The sequence below is a fragment of the Coffea eugenioides genome, chromosome 3 (assembly GCF_003713205.1).
Source record: "Coffea eugenioides isolate CCC68of chromosome 3, Ceug_1.0, whole genome shotgun sequence".
Taxonomy (NCBI): Eukaryota; Viridiplantae; Streptophyta; class Magnoliopsida; order Gentianales; family Rubiaceae; genus Coffea; species Coffea eugenioides.
Genome location: NC_040037.1, coordinates 5,807,873 through 5,827,742, shown reverse-complemented (window position 1 = coordinate 5,827,742; position 19,870 = coordinate 5,807,873). Strand labels below are relative to the sequence as shown.

The window sequence follows — 19,870 nt, the reverse complement described above, 5'->3', positions numbered from 1 at the left end:
TTGAAACTTGAAGGTCTACTCTTGAGTTTTGACTCTGCTGCTCTCCCTCTTCCGTTGCTGACCAAGCTCTCCATCCATTGTCAAGCCACACCTCTCCATCATCAAGGTAGCTTACATAATTCTTCCCTATTTGATTTAATTTCGTTTGCAGATTCTACAAATTCAATCCACAAAATTCTCGAAGAAATCCTTGAAAAAACACAAAAACAAGAAATCAGTCCTATTACTCTGCAAGAATCAAGAATGGTATTGTTTGCAACCCATTTTCTGGCGTTCCTTTTCCTTTTCCCAGTCAGCATTCGCCGTCTTATATTCTCACTGTCACTGTATCTCCAAAACCCATCTCAATTTACATCAAAAGCATGGTATTTTTCAGGACCCAAGTGGAAAAATGGGGACCTGTACGCTCTTCTTTTAGCCCTCCCAATTGCCTCATTTTCCCACATTTATTTATTTTTTGCAATTTCAGGCCACCCCAATTACAGATTCTCATTCTTGGCACAATCTTTGTTGATCTTCATCTTCTGGGCCCTCTTAGTTCTTATAAGTTTGAAAGAAAGTTTGGATCTTTATGTAATTCCTGAGAGTTTTGTGTTTATACTTTGTGGCATTGCTTTTGTGATTGAGTATTACATGAACGGGCAAGGGATTTTGGGACTTGGTGGAGTTGCTTATGAGCTTTTAGGTGGATTAGCACTTGTTTGTGCTGCTTGTTGCTTGTATTTGTCCATCAGCCCATCGGCATTTTTCGCTGATTTTTTGCTGTCGTCTGGGCTTGTTCTGAAGGCTGTTTGGGTTCTGCAAGTGGGAATGTCTTTGTATACTGATGCATTTAGTCTAAAAGGGTGTGAGAAGATGGCAGTGAGTCGGGGAAATAGGGAGATTGATGTTAAGTGTGAGCTTGAAGAGGACAAGTTGAGGGGTGTGGCATTGACAAATTTGCTGTTCGTTGTGCATACCGCACTGGTTTTGTTCATGAGCTTCTCATTGCTTGGATTGTTGCATCGACATAGGAGTAACAGGTCTCGGGAGGTAACTGGACCATTGCTATCTCAGATTGGATCATCAGAGGGTATTGTGATGAATCCACTCCCTATATTTGAGATAGAATGAGGATTTTACTGGTAAACAAGTTTAGGTAGGAACTTTGAGTTGAAAATCTGGCAAAAAATTATTCCTTGTTCTCTACAGACAGGTATACTTTGACATTTTTCTCAGCAAACATTGCTGCTATACAGAATTTTGTACTTGACTTATGCTTCAATGAAATGAGTTGTCAGTGTTCTTTATTGTCATTGGTTTCATGTTTATATACTCATGTATGTGTATACGTTTTTGAATATATCTCATAGTCATCAGTATATAAATTACTTTTGAAAATTTGGCTAAAGATTGATTGGATATTTAACCATGTATTATGCTTACATCTCCGCAATTGTGTATTTTCGCAATGTACTCTATAAAAAAGTTACTAGTAGATAATGAGCACAATTTTGTATAATTAGGACTCTATAACTTCTAACCAGTTGCCACTTTGAACAGGTCAAAGTGCAAAAAATCCTTACTGCTTTTGATACACTACTGCTTTCATGAGAGTACTTTTGCTCTCATCTTTTTCGTTACCTCTGTTTTATGCATGTTTCAGTATGTAAAAAGATGTTAAGATAAAAGAATTAACATAAAGGATAGTCAGTCTTGTTAAAAATCAACTGCCAACTGAGCAACTTACTTCTATTGTATCAATAGAGAACAAAAGGGACGTCTTTAACTTATACCAGCGCAAGGCTTTACGCGAAACTCCTGTAGATGACAGAAATTTGTACTGTACCCAGAAAAAAGAGGTCTAGTAATTTGATATTTGATCCTGCTTACTCTTTACTTTGATTAGAATTCTCTGTTTCATGCCTTCATGGTGGAAAACATGCAGAAATTCTTACGTTTGGTTATTGAATTGAATAGCTCAACTGGAATGGTGGACTACTAGATAAAACCAATTATTCACCTGTATTCGTTGTCAGACTTAGAAAGTTTTCTGGAATCAGTATGTACCTCTCTTGTGATACGTTGGGATGAAACTGTCTGCCTTTCTTATTCCACAGTTCACAGTTGTACAAACATAATCCACAAAGAGCAATATGTTGCAGGCCAAAGCATGAAATGAGAAATAGTTCTTGGATCAATGATCAAAGCTTAGTGGAGTGCCAAAATAAAACTAGACTGATGTTCATGGATTTGAAATTCATTAAGGTTGATTATATCTTAAAGAAACTGAAATTATGATCTTTTATGAGTGGTTAAGGTTGATACCTCAGGAGTTAGAGGTCCTGGTTTCTAATCCCCATGTCCCCCTCCCTGTTTCTTAAATCCCACCCCTCCCTTGCTAGAAAAAATTTAAAAGAAAAACTGAAATTATGATCTTTTATCAGTGGTGATATTAGAATAACACTGTAAAGATGATAAAGAATCTATTTGTCTAAAAGTAATTTTGAGATCTAGTTGCTTAATATTCATTCCTCAAAGTAACTCTAACTTAGTGGGACATAGATAACACGATAGTCCCTAGGATACTGCAATGGTTCTTTGAACTGAAACTTAACTGACCAACATTTTGTTTCTTGTTCTTAACTCTTGCAATGAATTTCAAGTGTTCCATGCCTGCCTCTTTTAGATTGTTTACATAACCTTCCAAAAGCTTGTATTGCACAGCTCCAATAAATTGGATAAATTGGGATACAGCAATGGTTGCAACTTTTCTACAAAATGGTCTGCAGAAGTAACTATGTGATTACTGGGAGAGAGAGAGGAGGGGGGGGGGGGGGGGAGGAGAAAGAGACTCTTGAACTCGATATCTCTTTCAGTCTGAGAATCAGAAAATTGGATTTTGTTTGCCTACTTGGTGAGTGACTTGAGGATTCTGAAGAATTAGGTATCAGACTATCTGCAATACTAGTTTCCATTACATACTTAAATCAGGACATTTACAATGTCAATTTCTGGGGGTCATCCATGAGTAGCTCAATAATGGCTCTCCGGCATCAGATAATTTTTGAGGTAATTTATCTCTTAAATTCTTAAACCAGATCATTTCAGTTGTTAGTGGCAGTAGGCACCTCTTTTCTATTCTTTCAAGATTAAGTAATCATTTTGTGGCTTTTTTTTTTTCTGGGTATTGGTTGATAGGGAGCTGAAGGAAGAATGGCCAAGTCAAAGTCACACATTAAACTGGTCCATCCACCAAGCTTCTTGTTTTTGTACTTTTATGTCTGCATTCAGCTTATATCTCCTTCAGGAATTGAAACATGCAACTGCTGAAACTTCATGGCTCCAGAATCTTTCTCAACTTTACCGCTGCATTTCAGTTTATCTGTCAAAAACATGGCCTCTGACTGGTATATTCCTACAAAGACTTATGCAAGTTTTTTATTTTGCCAAGTACCAAATAAAGATCTTGAACATGATAAATGTAAAATACATTCTCTTCCTTTTTTTTTTTTGCACATCTTTTGACACATATAGGAATGCTGGATGCTTAGTTCACAAATCATCAGACCTTTTGTCAATAGTGAAATTACAATTCACTAATCCACAAGAAAATTGGTATTCAAGTTCTTTCTCCATGTGGGCTCTAATTACAGTGAAAATGACTAACTAGCTGTGACAATGGTGAAGTCTAAACTGTTTTATGCCTTCTGCATTACTAGCATTTCATGAGTCGACAAATGAAATAATCTGCTCACCAATGCTGTTTTGATGAGTACAAAGTTTGTAAAAGAAAAGGAAAAAGATACACAGACCAGGCACCTTTTGTCCAAGTACATTTACCCTCAACAATATGTTGTAGGAGAAGTTATTTAAGTACAATTATTGCTATTGTGAAGTTGCACTTATACTAGTTTAGTTTTTCATATCTTGTTAGAGAAGAAAATCTGGAAAAATTCAACCATCGCTTGCGGAAACGACTGAACCAATGAATTTTAATTCTAGATCGAATTCTTTTGATCTTATTGATGAAATTGTATCTTTTCTTGAGTAGCTTGGATTTGGAGAAGTTTAGCAATTTCCTAACTCCTTTAGGTCCTGCATTAAAAAATAATATTCATCAACAAGGTTAATTTGAAAAGTGAATATAATAGATAGAAGACATTGATGGGCCAAAACTAAGCAAGACTGCCAGAAAAACCATATAGGACAACGAGTAAATGGTTCATTCAGCCACCAAAAATAGGGCCAAATTTCACATGAAATTAGGCTAGGTGAGGTTTGGGCTTGAGTATTAAATGCAATTTAAAATGGGTAATGTTGTGGCCATTGAATGATGCGCTTGACCCAATAAAGACCTGATATCTCCTAGCTATGAAATGTAAATTTATGATTATTTTACCCACCTTAAATCTTTATAAAAAAGATGGTTTCTATTAGTTAAAATTCTTGTGATATTAGTTAGAATTATTCTTGTTTTCAATACTTAAAATTATGATTTATAATTCACTACTAATACCATTTGTTAGTAAAACATTTCTTTTAAAGAACAAGAAGAACGAAAACCATGAGTCTGGACCAGGGGATGTTGAGCCTACAAGCCTAATATACTTATAGGGTCATTCTTGTGCCTTGATATTTTTAGCCCAAATGGGCAGTTGCCCAGACTAGAAGCTGTGACTTTTTATATGGGCCCATCATTAGCCTAAAAGGCCCAGATGACAGGGCTAAACCCATGTGCTGTTGGTTGTTATACAAGTAGTGCAGTGTAACATTGCAGAACTCTTCATGACTCTTGATTTCATGGCTTATATTATGGCAAACTACAGCTTTCTATTTAAATGATGATTTTCTCTAGTTCTATACTAGCCAACCATACCTCGATTCTTCTTCTTAATATGATGTTCATCTTTTATTCCAGCATTGTACAATACCTGCGAGTTGTCAGGAATAGAGGGCTCATTAGATGTCCTTGTTTTTCTTACGAATTTAAGGTTTCAATGAGCTTCAGAAACCAGATTGTATATGGTGAGATAAGAAAATGATGTTAGACATCATTCTGGACTTTGTAAAGAGGCTTGTAGGTGCAATTCAAGTTACCTCAACTAAGCTCTCTAATCGTGTTCTCATCCTTCTTTGAATGAAGCCTCGAGTGCTCTGTTCAAACTTTGTTTTAGCCTCAGCAGGTGAGAGAAGTTCAGTAATCTAGCTAAAGAACATAATCTTGTTCTTACCTTTACATGATATTTCACAAATGCATAAAAGTTAAGTAGGTTCCAAACAGTTTTGTCAAGCCTCTTGCCTTCAACATGACGCCCAGTGATATCTGTGATGTAATCAAGTAAGATCATGTACTAGTATTCTTGTCGCAGAATAAAAGAAGTACAAGGTGTGTAGCTAATACCAAAAGAGACAAATCCTCCATTGGTGCTCAGATCTTCAATGGGCTCTCCTCTCAACTCAGCTGGTGGGATTGGAGACCAGATGCAATGAGGTGCTTTGACAAATGCTTTTGAGCTTCCAATATCCATGAGTTCCTGTGGTTAATGTTTCAAGCTTCTTCAAATATTGTTTACAAAACATGGTTTCAAGAAGAATATTATTCCATCATTGATACAAGTTTTTGGTTTTACCTGAAAGAAAGCTGTTGCTATGATTACATCTGTATCTTCTTTAAAGCGCATAGGGAATACTGCAGTGATTTTTTCTGGCTGTTAAAAGAAACAATGGTGAGGATGTATACATGAGCTATAGAAGTATTCATTTTTAAAATTGAATATGGAATATGGTCTTTAATTTTCCAATTCTCCGTCATGTTCAATTGCATTTGATAGTCTATTTTTTGCTTCTGCTTTAGATGTCTTTGGTGTTAAATTCATACAATAATCAGTAGTACTTATGAATTTACCTGTTTGATGACAAAGAAAGGTTCCCTTGGGTGATAAATGAGTTTGACTGGTCTGTACATCCCTTGAGAGACTTCTAGTGAATTGACATTCATTAACATATCTTTGAGCTGAGAGCTTAGGATGACACCTTGTACAGAGGAAATGCTTGCAATCATTTTCACCCCACCTGAAAAGCATATGTCATGCAAATTTGATGAGCGCATTTACTTTTATTCATAGAATGAATGTCAATAACTTTATCACATGCGTAGCACTGGCTAGAAGTGAAAAGAGGGTTAAATCATGTACCTACATCATAAGAGGTAGATGTTTTAATAGCCCGTGAGGTGCATTTTTTCCCCCTTTCTTTTGAGTAAGGTGCATGTTTTCCTAATGAACTGATTGCAGCGGTCACCTATTGGATGGTTGGTTGTATCCTCAGGTGAGTCTTTAGGCTACTGAGCACCTCACCACTAACTGAGAGTAGAAGCTGTAAGATGTATTCTTGATTGTGACTAGCCAAATCTCCTCTAGACTTAAAAATGTCTGAATCCGATAGAAGTAAATGAATGGTTTCGGCTAGGTGGAAAACCTAACCAAGAGAGGGGTAACCTTCTCCTTTTCCCCCTCATTTCCAGTACAATATCATTCTATGTGGTCAACTTGTCTTACAGTTTCATTCCTTATCCAAATGTTTGTTCACTAAGTGTTCACAAATCAACATCTTGAAGGTAGCTACATACTTCCTCATGCTCTATCTTTGTTTTAGTTGAAACAGAACAATAAGTTGGATATATGGTAATCCTATTAATTAGCAGAAATCCTAGAAATTCTGCACGACTAATCTAATAGCACGTACATCAAAATTACTTATTCCAACATTTTATATATTTCCACCTCCTATATTTTTGAGTTTTCACTTAGCGTTTGCACATATCACTTGTCTTAGTAGCAGCTCTGCACAGATTGTTTGCTGTTGTCGAAGTATTCCTGGCATGAAATTAGGGGCAGTAGAAAGTCTTGTTCAATCATGTAACTATTGTTTGTATCCTCTTTTAGGCAACCGCTTAGGGAACTTTTTTATGTCTTCATGATGAATAAACAGGTTAGAAACAAATGGCACCAATGACATGGTTGAACTGTATAAGCATTGGCAACGGTTTCAGCACAAGAGGATAGGCCTTCTGTGCAAAGTGCAAACTGCTGGTTTTGGAGACAAATTACTGACCTTTATTGCGTGGAATCCTTGAGTACTTGAGTCTCAATGTCAACTTATATCCTTCTTTTGGAGGTTCAATTATCTCAATGACATCAGGGCTGATTCCCTTCACCATCTCTAATGTATAACGTGGTAGCCCAGATGAGAGAATGAAGTCTTGATACAGGAGTGGCGTTGCTATAGACAAATAGGTGTTATCTGGAATTGATGCAGAAGCCTAAATAACATCAAACAACTGTAAGAATTTTTATTCTGAGATGCAATAATGTGTACATGATCATGCAAAAGTTACACGTTAGCCTGCCTATGAAAGGTTTAATATTTCATTTTAGCATATCATAATATAGGTTTGAGACTAAACCCTAAGTGCTTTAAAGGTCCGAAGATGATATTAAAAAGAACTGTAGGAAGGGGATAGGCTGAAAAGGAATGGAAATGTTTACGAGAAGAGGGAAAGCAAGGTAATCTAGAGCAGCATTAGGTAAAGAATTTTACAACAATGCCAAATATCTGGAACTGAACTTGTGGACATTATTGGTAGAAGATAAGGACAATATACAACACTACCAGGATGGCTCTTATAAATTTTTTACTCATGATGTATCTTTAGTAATCAAAATCTTCACATGCTTTAGATGAAACTAATAAAATGCATCGAATTTTCACAGGTCAAAAGACACTGAAACTGAAGAAACCTGAAGACTGTTCATTAATTGTACCTGAACATGATATTCCACTGATCCAAATTCATACAAGTGGTGATCAAGCTCCATGGGCTTTTCAGCTCTGCCTCAAACCAAATATGACCGCTTATCATGAATAAGAACTTCAAAACTTTTGCAACAGAAGATTAAGAAAAGCTCAACTCATTTAATGAGTTAAATTGCATATTGAACTAAGTGAACTGTTGACCTCTGCATTGCTTTCAGTTTCCGACAATAATAATATCTAAAAAATGTAGTAGAAGCATGCTAAGTAATTTCAGCAATTCTTGGCAGAACAGCATAGTCAGAGGCAGAGAAGCATTGAAGTTTCCCTGACCTGTATAATCTGAGCAGAATCTCCTTCAATGCTGGTGATTCCCTTTGAAAGCATGCCATATTATGTTTTTGTCTGTGTCTAGACATTGTTTTAGGTTTGAAGTTCAACAGAAGTCTACAACATATTTACTTCTACACCTGAACGGTGCATGAGCACTTTTTGAGTAAAACTCAAGTCTTCTGTTGCAATCATGCTTAGCAACCTGTGAAGCAATATACTTTAGCCTATCTTTCACTTCCCTCCCAGACACGTACAACAAATCAAATGCTTCCTGTCAAAGAAACATCAAACCAATCAGTGTCTGAATTGTACTCTTCATCCAATGAATGATCCTCCTAAATTTGCACTATTTAAGCTGCATTTTGTGCACCCCATGTGAGAATCTTCACATATTAGTCGTTGGATCCAAATGAATTATGGTTAGATCATATAATGTAAGCTGCAACGCTTCTGCAAACAAGTGTATAATTTACCTTATCTTTTCATTTCTTTCTACTACAACAAAAATTAAAGAATGGACTGTGGGCTTAACAGGAGGCAATGGTGCCAAAAGTTATTGTATAACTTCTTGTAACTTATCTTGAATTCTTTAACCAAGGTCTCAATGCACATATGATAGCTGAGAATTTTTACTCCTCAGGCACCAATAATTACTATTTACTAGCAATCTTGTCTCTTTATGCTGATTGGACAAGTGAAAATTTGGGCATAGCTACCCAAGTAGCATAAATTTTTTTTGTTTTTTTCTAGCTTCTACCGACACTGATTAACCATAATGTGTTGGAAGACTAAGCTAAGAAGGCAACTTGATTTAGTTAAACTTTGAAGGAACATATTACCTACTTAGGCATGTGAATATCTGGTTACAACTGAACAATTACCTAACTCAGAAGGCAAAAGAAAGCTCTTTTGTGGTTAGCTTATGTCGATTATTGGTAGAAAGTCTAGATTTCTTTCTCCTTTTTTTTTATATTAACTTAGCATATCTTGTAGGTAATAAAATTCATACAAATTTCAGAATGTAGCTCACTTTTGTTTTCATTTGAGTTTGATCTATTGGAAACCAATTGGTTTTGGTTCTTTTTAGTTTTCAACTTGAAAAACAAAAATCCAAGAAGTCTGACATAACTTTTGAGTCTAATTGATGAAATCTATGATTATAATCATCGGCCAACTACACAAGGATATAATGCAAGTAAACAGAGAAATTTCCCGAAAACATTAAGTAGAAGTTGACAACTAAGGGCCACCAACATATTATACTTTTATGGTATTAAGGACATAGTCCTCTAACCTGCATTATCTAGAAGCACTTTGATTTTATTGAAAGCATCGTGTTTTTTTTGACTTTTGAGCCAATTTTTGGACATGGATGCTTTTTATTTGCTGATTCCAAGTGGGCAAGTACATAATTAACAAATACTACACACTTAATCCTAAGATTTCTTGATACCTCCATATCCTTCCCTCCCGCAATTGTTAGACGCATGATTCGATGACTCGTAAATGTGACAGCGAAATAACCCTTCCAAACCAATTAGAGTACCATTCCAAATTGAGAGCTCGTTCTACTTTGGTCAACAATTCGGCATTTGCATGAATTCTTTTCATTCATCTTTTGCATTCATGAATCGTGGTTGATATGACACTACTACTATGATTTGACTTCCTCAAAATGAATTGCCATTGGGCCATTTGATTGAAAGAACAAAAGACTCCACTAAGTGGAATTTGAAACGATACTCTAATTTTGATATGTACCCGTGTTCTTTTATTTTTCTTGTTCCTTTTTTTAAGATAAAGATGACACTTGCACTCTAATTAGTAAGAGATTTCGGAATCGAACTCTCTCGCTTACAATAAAAAAAAAAACTATGATAGTATAGCCTTCCACTCTTAAGAACAAAGGTATAAACATGTGTTTTACATAAAACAGATGGGTTCATCCTTGCATAGTTAATTACATTGAATTAACTAAAATAGACTACAAAAACAGACAAATGGAGAATATTTGGTGTGGGTAATCATTTCCTTTTGTTTTGTACACTCTTTCTTTCATAAGAGCTTTGCCAATTGCCATTCATGATTGACCTCTGCCATTCCACAGATGAAGGGTTTTTGCTCTCCATATAGAAAGCTATTCAAACTCACCAAAAAAGTGATTGCATGAATTCTATTGCTAGCAAATTTGTTGCTTACATTGCAAATGACAAGGCAAAAACGATATATCTCAATAAATGGTGGTCAATTATCCCTTATCTAATCCTTGATATCAAGTAATAGTGAACTTTTGTATATGGAAACCTGACGAAATACATCTCCTTCAGGCTGATTTTTTTTTTCTTTTCACAGATAATACTCCTTGTTAGAGTGCATAAATGAAAGGTGGACAAAAAAAAGAAAAAACAAGTCCACTCTCAACTTGTGCCGGGCAACCTTTCCAACTAGGCATATCTTGTGGTTCTGGTTTTGTGGAGACAATGATGAGAAACAGCAATAATCTTATGTTTTTCGGTTGACCTTACTTCTCCTGGCCCATCGTTTATTTTGAATTTGTTTAAGAAAATCTATTTTTTTTGGTTGCATAATAAATATATTTTTTATTTTTTAATCATATTTTCATCTCATATACATCATATAACAAGAAAAAAAATACTATAATATTACTTTTTTAAAAAAAATTTCAAATAACCTTCTGTCCAAACAAACTCATATTACCATTCTTTTGGATTTTGCTCCTGTTGCCTATTGTAGCAAATAAATTTATCCTAGGATAAGTTCAGGCTGATGTCGTTTTGGGCTACCAAGAATCTTGAAATTTTCATGCCATGCAGATATTGACCAAGTAGTTTTCTATTTTTCTTCTCATTTTTTCCCTCCTTCCTTCGGGGTGCACCTGCTTCAGTTGCTTCTGTGCTCAAGTAAACACATGCACCAGATTGTCTTAGACCAAATAATAATAACCATCAGGAACGTATTACTCTGATAAGATAATATATTTATTGTAAGTTTTGTACGAAATTATTCTTGAATGTCCCAAAATTGATTGAGATAAGGTTAACAAGATACTCGTGAATGAATATGAGATGGAAACGGTCACAATCTCAATATAGTCAGAAGTGAATACTTGACCAATTGGCTAACCTATGAGACAGTTCCAAATTAAATTAACTAACCAATCATAAAACAGGCGTGACTAAAAGTTCATTTTGCTTCATCTTTCCCTCTTTTTATAGATGTTCTCATTTAATTCAAGGCATTGCTCAAAAGATCTCAATTTAGATTACATTAATGTTGTTGGCCCCATTGCCCCAACAAAATGGACCCTTTTTGTGTGTCCTATTCCTTTCACACAGTTGCATCAATGTATGTAGCACCGTTTTAAAATCTTCCAAGTTTCAACACTAACAAAAGTCGACGCACAAAATCCCCATTGAGAAAAAAAATCCCCATTGAGAAAACAAACACTTTCTTTCAATTTTGGTCCTTCAGATTCAGGGTTCGGGAAATCTATTGAACAATCCTTATCAATATCTATATATTTTTGAAAGAAAAAAAAAACCCAGAAATTCTTCTTAATCATTGTAGTAAATCCGGGCAATCTTTTGAGCTGGAAAAAGAATGTCTTCCAATTTTATATGATCTCTTTTTTGGGGTTTGCAAGAACCTTCCTTCATGTTTCTGAATCTGATTGCTTGAATCTTTCATGAGCTGAAAATTCATTCCTTTATTAGTTAGAAATGTGCATTGACTTCATAGGGTCATGCCGATTGTATTGAATTTTCGTAGTTTAGTTGTCAAGATTGCATCTTTATGGTTTAGGATGATAATTTATTGATATTGATGATTGGGTTGAGATGGGTTTTCTTGATTAAAGATTAAAAATCAAGTGTTCTTCTTGTTTGTTGTGGTTTTGGATTGGTGGGTTGAGTTGTAAATACAAGGATAGTGAAGTTCATAGCAATGGATAAGAATGGTAAGAGTGATAAAAAGGAGTGTTTAAATGGTGTAGATTCTCAGAATCTTGCACTGAATGGAGGAAAAGATGAGCAAGAGGAATCACAGCTGTTGTTGCCTCCAAATAATGAAGGTGGATTGTCTAAGAAGTCGGGGAAGCCCAGGAGGAAAGTTCAGTGGAATGATAAAAATGGAAATAAGCTTGCAGAAGTCCTGGAATTTCAACCAAGGTAATATTACTTGTTTTCGATTTTTTTGTGTTATAGATGCTCAAATTGTGGTCAAAGTCTGGAATTTGTAGTTTCAGTTGCATTAAAGGATTCAGGTGAAGTGGATAATTGATTTTCTAACTGTGAGCTTTGGTTTGATTATCTATCTTATTAGTCGGTTCTGCTTGATACATTGATACTGAATTTTATCATAATTTAGTTAGTCGCGTTTAGAGGATCCGTGTCATTGAGATTTTGATGGGTGATCTATTAAGTGATTGCTTTAGGAAGATCTATGAGGTAACATATTTAGGATCATAACTGGATATTGGATTGTTAAATTGCAAATAACAGTGGGATGAACTGAGATGTGTGTTGCAGAATGGTGTCAGTTATATATGCCGAGGAGATCCTGATAGATTGGTTTAATATGTGCCATATGAATCGTGTTACATTTCCAATTCTCGTGATGGTTGATTCCTGGTTATGAGCTCTGTGTTGATGCTTGAATTCTGTTTGGAGATAAGTGACTAAATAGGGCGAATCTTGTTAACTTTTTTGGACCGGTCCCAATACCAAGCTTGATTTTTTTCTTTTGCAGTGAAATCCCAAGATCTGGTTTACTCTACAATGTGTTTCCTGTGCTTTTTTCGTTGACATAGGCCCTGACAATTCCTTCCCTAACAAAACAACCAACTCTCTGCTTCATGGAAAACAAAAACAACTAGGATCAGGAAATTATTCATTGGAGCTATATTCTTAAATATCAAATTTGTCCTTGTAATGGTTTATTCGTATTGGGAACATAAAGCTGGTAGCCTTCGTCAGATATGATGGGCATTAGGAGGTTGATGTCATTCTGACTGGATGTTTTCTGCAGAAGTAGTGATATATTTGGAGCACCATTGTCTGGTGGAGACAAAAGCGGACACCAATGCTCTCTAAATCTGGTAGAGACAAAAATTGTTAGATGCTAAAATATGACATACGTAGTGAGTGAATGTCCATGACTCTCAATGTCAATTTAGTTGATTGAATTACATTCAAGTGATTGCAGCCATCTTCTTGCCTGCTATATCGTGCTTTCAAATGCCAATACTTGCCTTATTTTGGTGATCTAGTTGCATTCTATAGGATCTAAATTGTAAGAGTTGACTTGCCATTAGATGAGTTGATGCATCTGCATATTGTCATTCAGATTGTCAGTGTATTGTGGAGACACACTGGTTGTTTAGCATTGGCATTTGAAAATCAAGTATGATCTTGTCATCGTTCCAACAGTACTATCTTCTGAATAGGCATCCCGTAATTGTCTCATTTTGTTTTGCATTCTTTATCAATATATTGTCCCTTCCTCTGAGAATCTTAGATTGACATTATGCTTGCAAGATCAAGGAATATGTCCTCCATTGTATCGTATCTATAATACTTCTACAGGAGATTGCTGTTATATCTTAATTCCTTGGTCCTTGGGATCCTTATCTTCTACTTTTAACTGGCTTTCAGATTTTACTTTTCCAAGTTGGATTATGAGAGAATGAAAGGAAAGGGGAATCTGGAAAATTTTTGGACAAGCAGGGGATTTTGAGAGGGATGCTTAGCCTTGAAGATTTAAGTTTCACAAGTAAATGTGCTGTAGAATTGTTTTATTTAGCCAATCTAGTTCGGGGACCTTGCCTGGAATTAACTTTTTCCTGGGACATGAATGACGGCTGCTGCTAAGAAATTTCTTTTGGCATGACTGTGGGTGCCCATCAGCACTAACTTTTAGTGTAGGAGAATAGCTTTCCAGGCACCAAGTTGCTTTATAGGAATCTTCAGTGTTATGGGTTCTGACATCCATGGTTCTGGCACAAGTTACATCACATATTTTGCACTTAAATTTGTTGGGGTTGCCATGTTTTCAATGCCTTACAGCAGGATATGCACTTAATCATGAGTCCATTGAACATCTAGGCAACCTTTATGTCTTGACATAAACAAGTGTAACGAATCATTGCTTTATTTAGTGCATAATAAACTTTGGCACTCTACCCTTACTGAAAATAGCAACCGGAATACACGTGTGTAACCTTGATTTCACCCAAAAAAAGTTTGTACCTCTTTCCATATTGAGATAGATTTACCGTACTGAGGAATGCATGTTGGCATTTGACAATTCCCTGTGAATTGGTTTCCAGACTTGTTCAACAGACGGTGGCTATATTACTTAATAAACTGAAGTTGTTCTGATGTAATTTGTTTTTCTTACAGTGATGTGAGTGAGTCTGATGATGATGAGTCAGATACCTGCTTCTGTAGGATAATGTAGTATCTTCGTGAGATTTTGCTGGACAATCATGGATTGCGCCCGACTGAGATTGTGAAATTTGGGTAGAGTGCTGACAATTCAATTCACATGGAGCCGAGTGTGAAATGATTTCAACATCATTGAAGCTTCAGACTATTGGATTTCATGAAAATGATGGTCTTTACCATGTAGCAAATTGGTTTCACCTGCTGGAGGTGTGCAGCAACTAGCAATATTCGTCTGTTAGATAGAGAGTAGATTAAGAAGTTCATGATTTGGCTTCCGTATGACCTATAATAGCCTTATCACCCCATCCCTGTGTCCTGGTCATCTGCCGGTGATTACAAGCTTCCAGTGTAATTGACTTGATAGATTGCAGACGAAAACAGAAAAAAGAAAAAAATAGGAGAGACCAGAATTTGTTCTCTGGTGGATTCTCATACTAGTGATATTTGTTTGATAATGCAGCAATAATTGCTCTACTTTTTTGTCAATTTCTTTCTTCTATTTCCTAAATAAAGATTTCCTTGTGCAACTGCTGATTATTGTCTGTAACTTCCGAACCCAGTTGATTAGATCTTCATCGAGTACAATTCGAGATTGGGGACTGGTTAACATTAAAGATAAACGATGCTTCCCAGATTTTCTTGGCAAAGATAAACTAAATGGAGTTTCTGTCTAATGCTACACAAGCAAGATAAATTTGATCCATGTACATCAGAGTTCCTTCTTTAGGTATTGTTTACTTCATTTGCATTGAAAAAAGAATACAATGAATTACAGATTCACAGCAATTTCCCATTATCACTAAAGATATAAAAGCAATCAAGCTGAAAAGTACAAGATAAAGACAAATGTAACAAGACGCCCTTGCCTTGTCTTATTCAGAAAACAATTCAACACCTGGGCAGGGTGGAGCTTTCCAAGAAAATGCAATGTCTGTTCTTTTATGAGAGAAAATGCAATGTCTGTTCTATTCTGCACAAATCCAGAAACAGTTTTGAGAACGTATGGTATTTTGGTGGTGAAGCCGACAGCTTTTCCTTGGTGCTTAGAGTAGTTCTATCTCATCTGCGGAGCGAGTCTGATGCATCCATCTTGATCTTTTTTGATGGGCGTTTGCTATTGCAGCATTGCTGTCCTTACCATTGAAAGAAACCAACCAGTTTGAAAGGCTAGCATCAACTGCAATTTCATGACTCTGAGGCTTGAATTGATTCAAATCCACTGATGAGTTCAAAGCTAAAGGTTCGGAGCTCTTCTTCGTACATAAGGGCATATGCTGCTCTTGCTCTAACACTATGTTTTCCTTCTGATGCTTCAATTGCTGTCTAGTTTTAGCTTTAACCTCTTTCCATTGAGTGAGATTTTCAACTGGAGCAAGCACAGAAAAGACATTGTGACTCCTGTTTCGAGCATTTTGGTTTGATTCAGTTTTGTTATGTTCTTGATGCTGCAGAACTTGAGGCTGCATAAGATTGCTTCCTTTTTCTGCCAATTGATCGGTTGTAACTTTTCCCTCTTCTTCCACTGATGCTTGGCATAGTTTTTGACTTCTGAAATCATAGCTTTCACCAATATCATCTTCATCAAAGTCAAGTTCATCCTCATCATCTAGATCGCTATCCTCTAGTTCCATCTCATCCTCTTCATCATAGCTATCTCTGCAATTTTGATATCTATAATTCGAAGGGAATGATCCAATCTTTGATGCCATCAAATTGTCTTCATAATTGAAATATTTCATGCTTGCTCCAGCTGTTTCTTCTTGATTATATTCCCACATTGTCTTCTCCTCACCCTCAGAAAGATTGCAATTACTAAGCTCATCATTAGGAAGTGGCTCATAAGTCTTGACATTCAAATTGAAGCTCACTTTTTTCTTTATTTTTGCGGTCGACGATTCTTTAGGCTTATCTCTGCAACCAAAAGCAGAACACAAGCATGAAAAGCAATCCTTCATTCCCACGATTAGATGTACACCTAAAACCGAATACAACTCTTTAACTCACCTAAGCTCAGTTGCTGAGGCCTTCTGCATCTCATCACATTCAAGTTTGACCGTAACATCACAGTCCAGAGGTACATACCTTCCATAACTCTTTAACAAAAACAAGGCAATTTCCCACAGTAAATTCAAGATATTGAATTGATGCAAGTTTTGAGTATCCTCAAAAGCAAAGAATTCTCTTACCAAAATAAAAGAAACAGAAAAGATAAAAGTCGAGATTTGTCTTACTTGGTCTCCAGATGCATTTTTGCTCCTACCCTTTGTCCTTCTCCTTTTCTTGGTGAACCCAAAACAAGCAAGAAAGCACCCCATTGAAGAAGTATGCTAGATTTCCACGCTTCCCTGCAAATCAGGCAGGAAGAAGAAGAAGAAGAAGAATGTGGGTTGTCTGTCTTGAGGGATTTTATAAGCACACACAGGGTATTATTAATAAATTATCAGACCGATAAGGGCAACATTTCAAAGAGTTGCCTCCAATGGCATTTTGAAAATAGGAACGTTGAGAAAAGGAGCAAGTAATAATGAGTACAGAGGTGGGTACACGAGCTCAGTAAAAGGCCAAATATATAGAGTTAGACTAAGACAAAAACCAGCTTTGTCTTTGTAACTCAACAACACCTGTACCATGGTGGCTCCACTCCACTCTGGCATTGCAGCATTTCTTTCGGGTTTTGTACACTTTTTATTAATATCCATTCTGGGATCTAGAGCTCAACGGTTGCAAGCTCGCTAGCATTCAATAATCAACCATTTATGGGGCATGAAAAGAAGGAAATATGGCCAACCTTTCTGTCAAATTTAAGGGGAAAATGCACCTTTTTCATCCCCATTGTTTGGGGATTGGACCAATTGTGGTCTCTTTTTTTTTTTTTTTAAAAAAAAGGACATATTTCATCCCTTAAGTTTTGGTTCTTGACCAATTAATGAGAATTGATGTTTCATCACTCAATTTGGTAGAAATTGATGATTGACAATTAAAACTTGGACTGAGTAAAATGTGTGAAGCTAGGGTGCATAAAAATAGTAAAAAGACTTCGGAGGTACAAAATTTTATCGAACTTGATCCATTTCAAGTTTCCTGTGATTCTTTTCCAATCATTTAGCACTTTTACCCATATTATTTTCAAATTTTGAAGAATTTTATCTGATTAATTTTGAGGGTTTCATAAATTTTGTTTCCCTGAGTCCTTTTTGTTTTTTTTTATTAATGATGCATATATCTCACGCATTTCATTCCGTCCAAATTAAGTTATTTAAACTTCAATTTTAGTCCGAATTGGACGATTAAACGTCAATTGTCCTAAATTCATTAAAAAAAAAATTAAGGCCTGAGAGATAAAATGTGTTTTCACTGAAATAACATAACAGGGACCAAATTGGTCCAACTGCCAAACAATAGGGGATGAAAAGTGTATTTTTTTAAAAGAAAATTTAATCAAATTGATCATTAATCCTTCTTGTCACATGAACTCATGCATGACTAGTTCCTATGACCATCAAGTCTGAGTTTCTGGTTTGTGGACCATGACATATTAGCTATTATTCCACACAAATCACACTCATTCAAACCTAAAAGTAAGACTGCTCAAGAAAAAACGAAATCATAGTACCCACAAGATAAGATGAAGAGGACTTTATTGTCCTTAGATTAAAGTACATTATGCAGTCTTCGTTTTCCAAGATTCATCTTGCACAACTATTTGTACCACAAGAAAGTGGCAACAATAATACAAACATATAGGAGATTTAAACTACTGATGAAAAGTGGTCATTAGTCAACAAACTCATCTACTCTAATAGGAGTGTATGTTTGTAGTTTGTTTTAGGACTAATCATTCACTTCTTGATATAAAACAAAACATTAGCTAGTAGTCTCCTGTCATTCGTTCATGTAGCCTGTACTACACAAGAGTCAATTCTTTCTTCCACCACCTTGTTTGAAAGGTATGTTTTTTTGAGAGTTTGTCTAAAACTTTACTGTATTTTACTAGAGGTGGCAAAATGGGCGGGATGGGCGGGATTTGCTTGGGTTTATGATGGAACCGAGTCATATGGGTTTGGGCCCAATCTTACCCATATGTGTTTTGGGACTAACTTGGGCGGGATCACTTTGGGATGGGTTTAGATTGATCCCGCCCAATGCCCAAATCTATTTTCTACATATTTTTTTTCCTTTAATTCATTTTTACTTTTTTATATAATTTTAATATTTTTGATTTATTAAATTTTTTTTAGTTTTATTAAATAAACATGCAAGTGCTTTATACTCAGGATTCCCATTAAAAATTGGATTAACAAATAAAGGAAAAAATAGATATACAGTCATATTCCAACATATATCAAGATGGCCAAGATACTTAAGGTGTTGAATATTTATCATCATCATTGTTCAAAGATGACAGGTCTAAATTGACTGAAATGTTGAAAATTCTTATGGATAATGACTAAGAAAACTACTAGATTATATTCTCTAGTATGGCTATAAAAATTGTTAAAGATAATTTTTGAATCTAAGACTCCGTTTGGATTGGCTATTTTTTCAAAAAATAAGTTTTTCAAATACAATGTTACAGTAATATGCAATAACTCAAAAAACATCCCATCCATATTAGTATATCAAATATTTCAAAAAAAAATTATAGTAAAAATTTTTCATATACACTGCTATAATAAAATATTTCAAAAATACCCCCCAAAAATAGCTAAACCAAACAGAGCCCTTGTTATTTGAGCCCAATGGGTACCCAAGTATTTCCCAAGTATTCCCATCAATTAATGGGTACAATTGGGATTTGTCCCATTTTAAACCCAATATCAAAATCCAATACCCATCCCGCCCAAAGTCCCCATGGGCATGGGTAACCCATTGGGACTTGGGACAAATTGCCACCTCTATATTTTACTGTAGAAGCTTTTTAAAAAATTTTTGAAATGTGTAGATTTTTGAATATTTTAAAATGTATTGTTTAAAAACTTTGAGAAACTTTTTGAGATTACTGTAGCTAAAGTTTTAAAAAAACTTATAGCAGACAAACTTGGCAAAAACTTGGGTTCCAAACAAGATACAATCAACTAATGCAAAACTGCTTGAGGTGAAAATGAAGAAGCCAAATTCGTAAGTTGAAGGATTGGGGATTGTGATTTTTTGCAGGAAAATTTTTACGTTTTTTGCAAACATATTTTTTAATTATCTTTTTACCATATATACATCAAATCACTACAGTACTTTTTTTTTATAAAAATTTTTAAAAATAACAATCCAACAATAGATTGCTC

General features: G+C 35.5%; 4 protein-coding genes across 4 annotated transcripts; 2 read left to right on the top strand and 2 right to left on the bottom strand.

Annotated features, from left to right (window-relative positions):
* Positions 1–243: 243 nt before the first annotated feature.
* LOC113765848 lies at positions 244–1,113 on the top strand. The gene has a single exon (XM_027310094.1). The coding sequence runs from the start codon at positions 244–246 to the stop codon at positions 1,111–1,113; it is 870 nt and encodes a 289-aa protein (XP_027165895.1).
* Positions 1,114–3,664: 2,551 nt separating this feature from the next.
* Positions 3,665–8,209, bottom strand: LOC113764620 (actin-related protein 2/3 complex subunit 2B). Its single transcript, XM_027308572.1, has 10 exons — positions 8,128–8,209; positions 7,806–7,872; positions 7,096–7,303; positions 5,888–6,054; positions 5,613–5,690; positions 5,384–5,516; positions 5,214–5,305; positions 5,080–5,136; positions 4,859–4,913; positions 3,665–4,077 (listed from the first exon to the last, which is right to left on the bottom strand). The coding sequence occupies exons 1-10, from the start codon at positions 8,184–8,186 to the stop codon at positions 3,890–3,892; spliced, it is 1,104 nt and encodes a 367-aa protein (XP_027164373.1). The 5' UTR covers positions 8,187–8,209; the 3' UTR covers positions 3,665–3,889.
* A 3,366-nt stretch (positions 8,210–11,575) lies between these two features.
* Positions 11,576–15,118, top strand: LOC113766803. Its single transcript, XM_027310954.1, has 2 exons — positions 11,576–12,314; positions 14,547–15,118. The coding sequence occupies exons 1-2, from the start codon at positions 12,091–12,093 to the stop codon at positions 14,602–14,604; spliced, it is 282 nt and encodes a 93-aa protein (XP_027166755.1). The 5' UTR covers positions 11,576–12,090; the 3' UTR covers positions 14,605–15,118.
* Positions 15,119–15,315: 197 nt separating this feature from the next.
* Positions 15,316–17,106, bottom strand: LOC113765553. Its single transcript, XM_027309773.1, has 3 exons — positions 16,823–17,106; positions 16,596–16,684; positions 15,316–16,502 (listed from the first exon to the last, which is right to left on the bottom strand). Exons 1-3 carry the CDS (start codon positions 16,904–16,906, stop codon positions 15,635–15,637), a joined length of 1,041 nt encoding a protein of 346 aa, XP_027165574.1. The 5' UTR covers positions 16,907–17,106; the 3' UTR covers positions 15,316–15,634.
* Between the last annotated feature and the right edge of the window lie 2,764 nt (positions 17,107–19,870).

Excerpts from the sequence above, each read along its gene's own strand:
- LOC113765848 (XM_027310094.1), top strand. The coding sequence starts at position 244 with ATGGTATTGTTTGCAACCCATTTTCTGGCGTTCCTTTTCCTTTTCCCA.
- LOC113764620 (XM_027308572.1), bottom strand. The coding sequence starts at position 8,186 with ATGGCATGCTTTCAAAGGGAATCACCAGCATTGAAGGAGATTCTGCTC. Across the intron at positions 5,137-5,213 it reads TTGTGAAATATCATGTAAAG|AGCACTCGAGGCTTCATTCA; the intron begins GTAAGAACAAGA and ends AAGTTTGAACAG. Across the intron at positions 4,914-5,079 it reads GATTAGAGAGCTTAGTTGAG|GTATTGTACAATGCTGGAAT; the intron begins GTAACTTGAATT and ends GACAACTCGCAG.
- LOC113766803 (XM_027310954.1), top strand. The coding sequence starts at position 12,091 with ATGGATAAGAATGGTAAGAGTGATAAAAAGGAGTGTTTAAATGGTGTA. Across the intron at positions 12,315-14,546 it reads GTCCTGGAATTTCAACCAAG|TGATGTGAGTGAGTCTGATG; the intron begins GTAATATTACTT and ends TTTTTCTTACAG.
- LOC113765553 (XM_027309773.1), bottom strand. The coding sequence starts at position 16,906 with ATGGGGTGCTTTCTTGCTTGTTTTGGGTTCACCAAGAAAAGGAGAAGG. Across the intron at positions 16,685-16,822 it reads AAAATGCATCTGGAGACCAA|AGTTATGGAAGGTATGTACC; the intron begins GTAAGACAAATC and ends TTTTTGTTAAAG. Across the intron at positions 16,503-16,595 it reads GCCTCAGCAACTGAGCTTAG|AGATAAGCCTAAAGAATCGT; the intron begins GTGAGTTAAAGA and ends TTTTGGTTGCAG.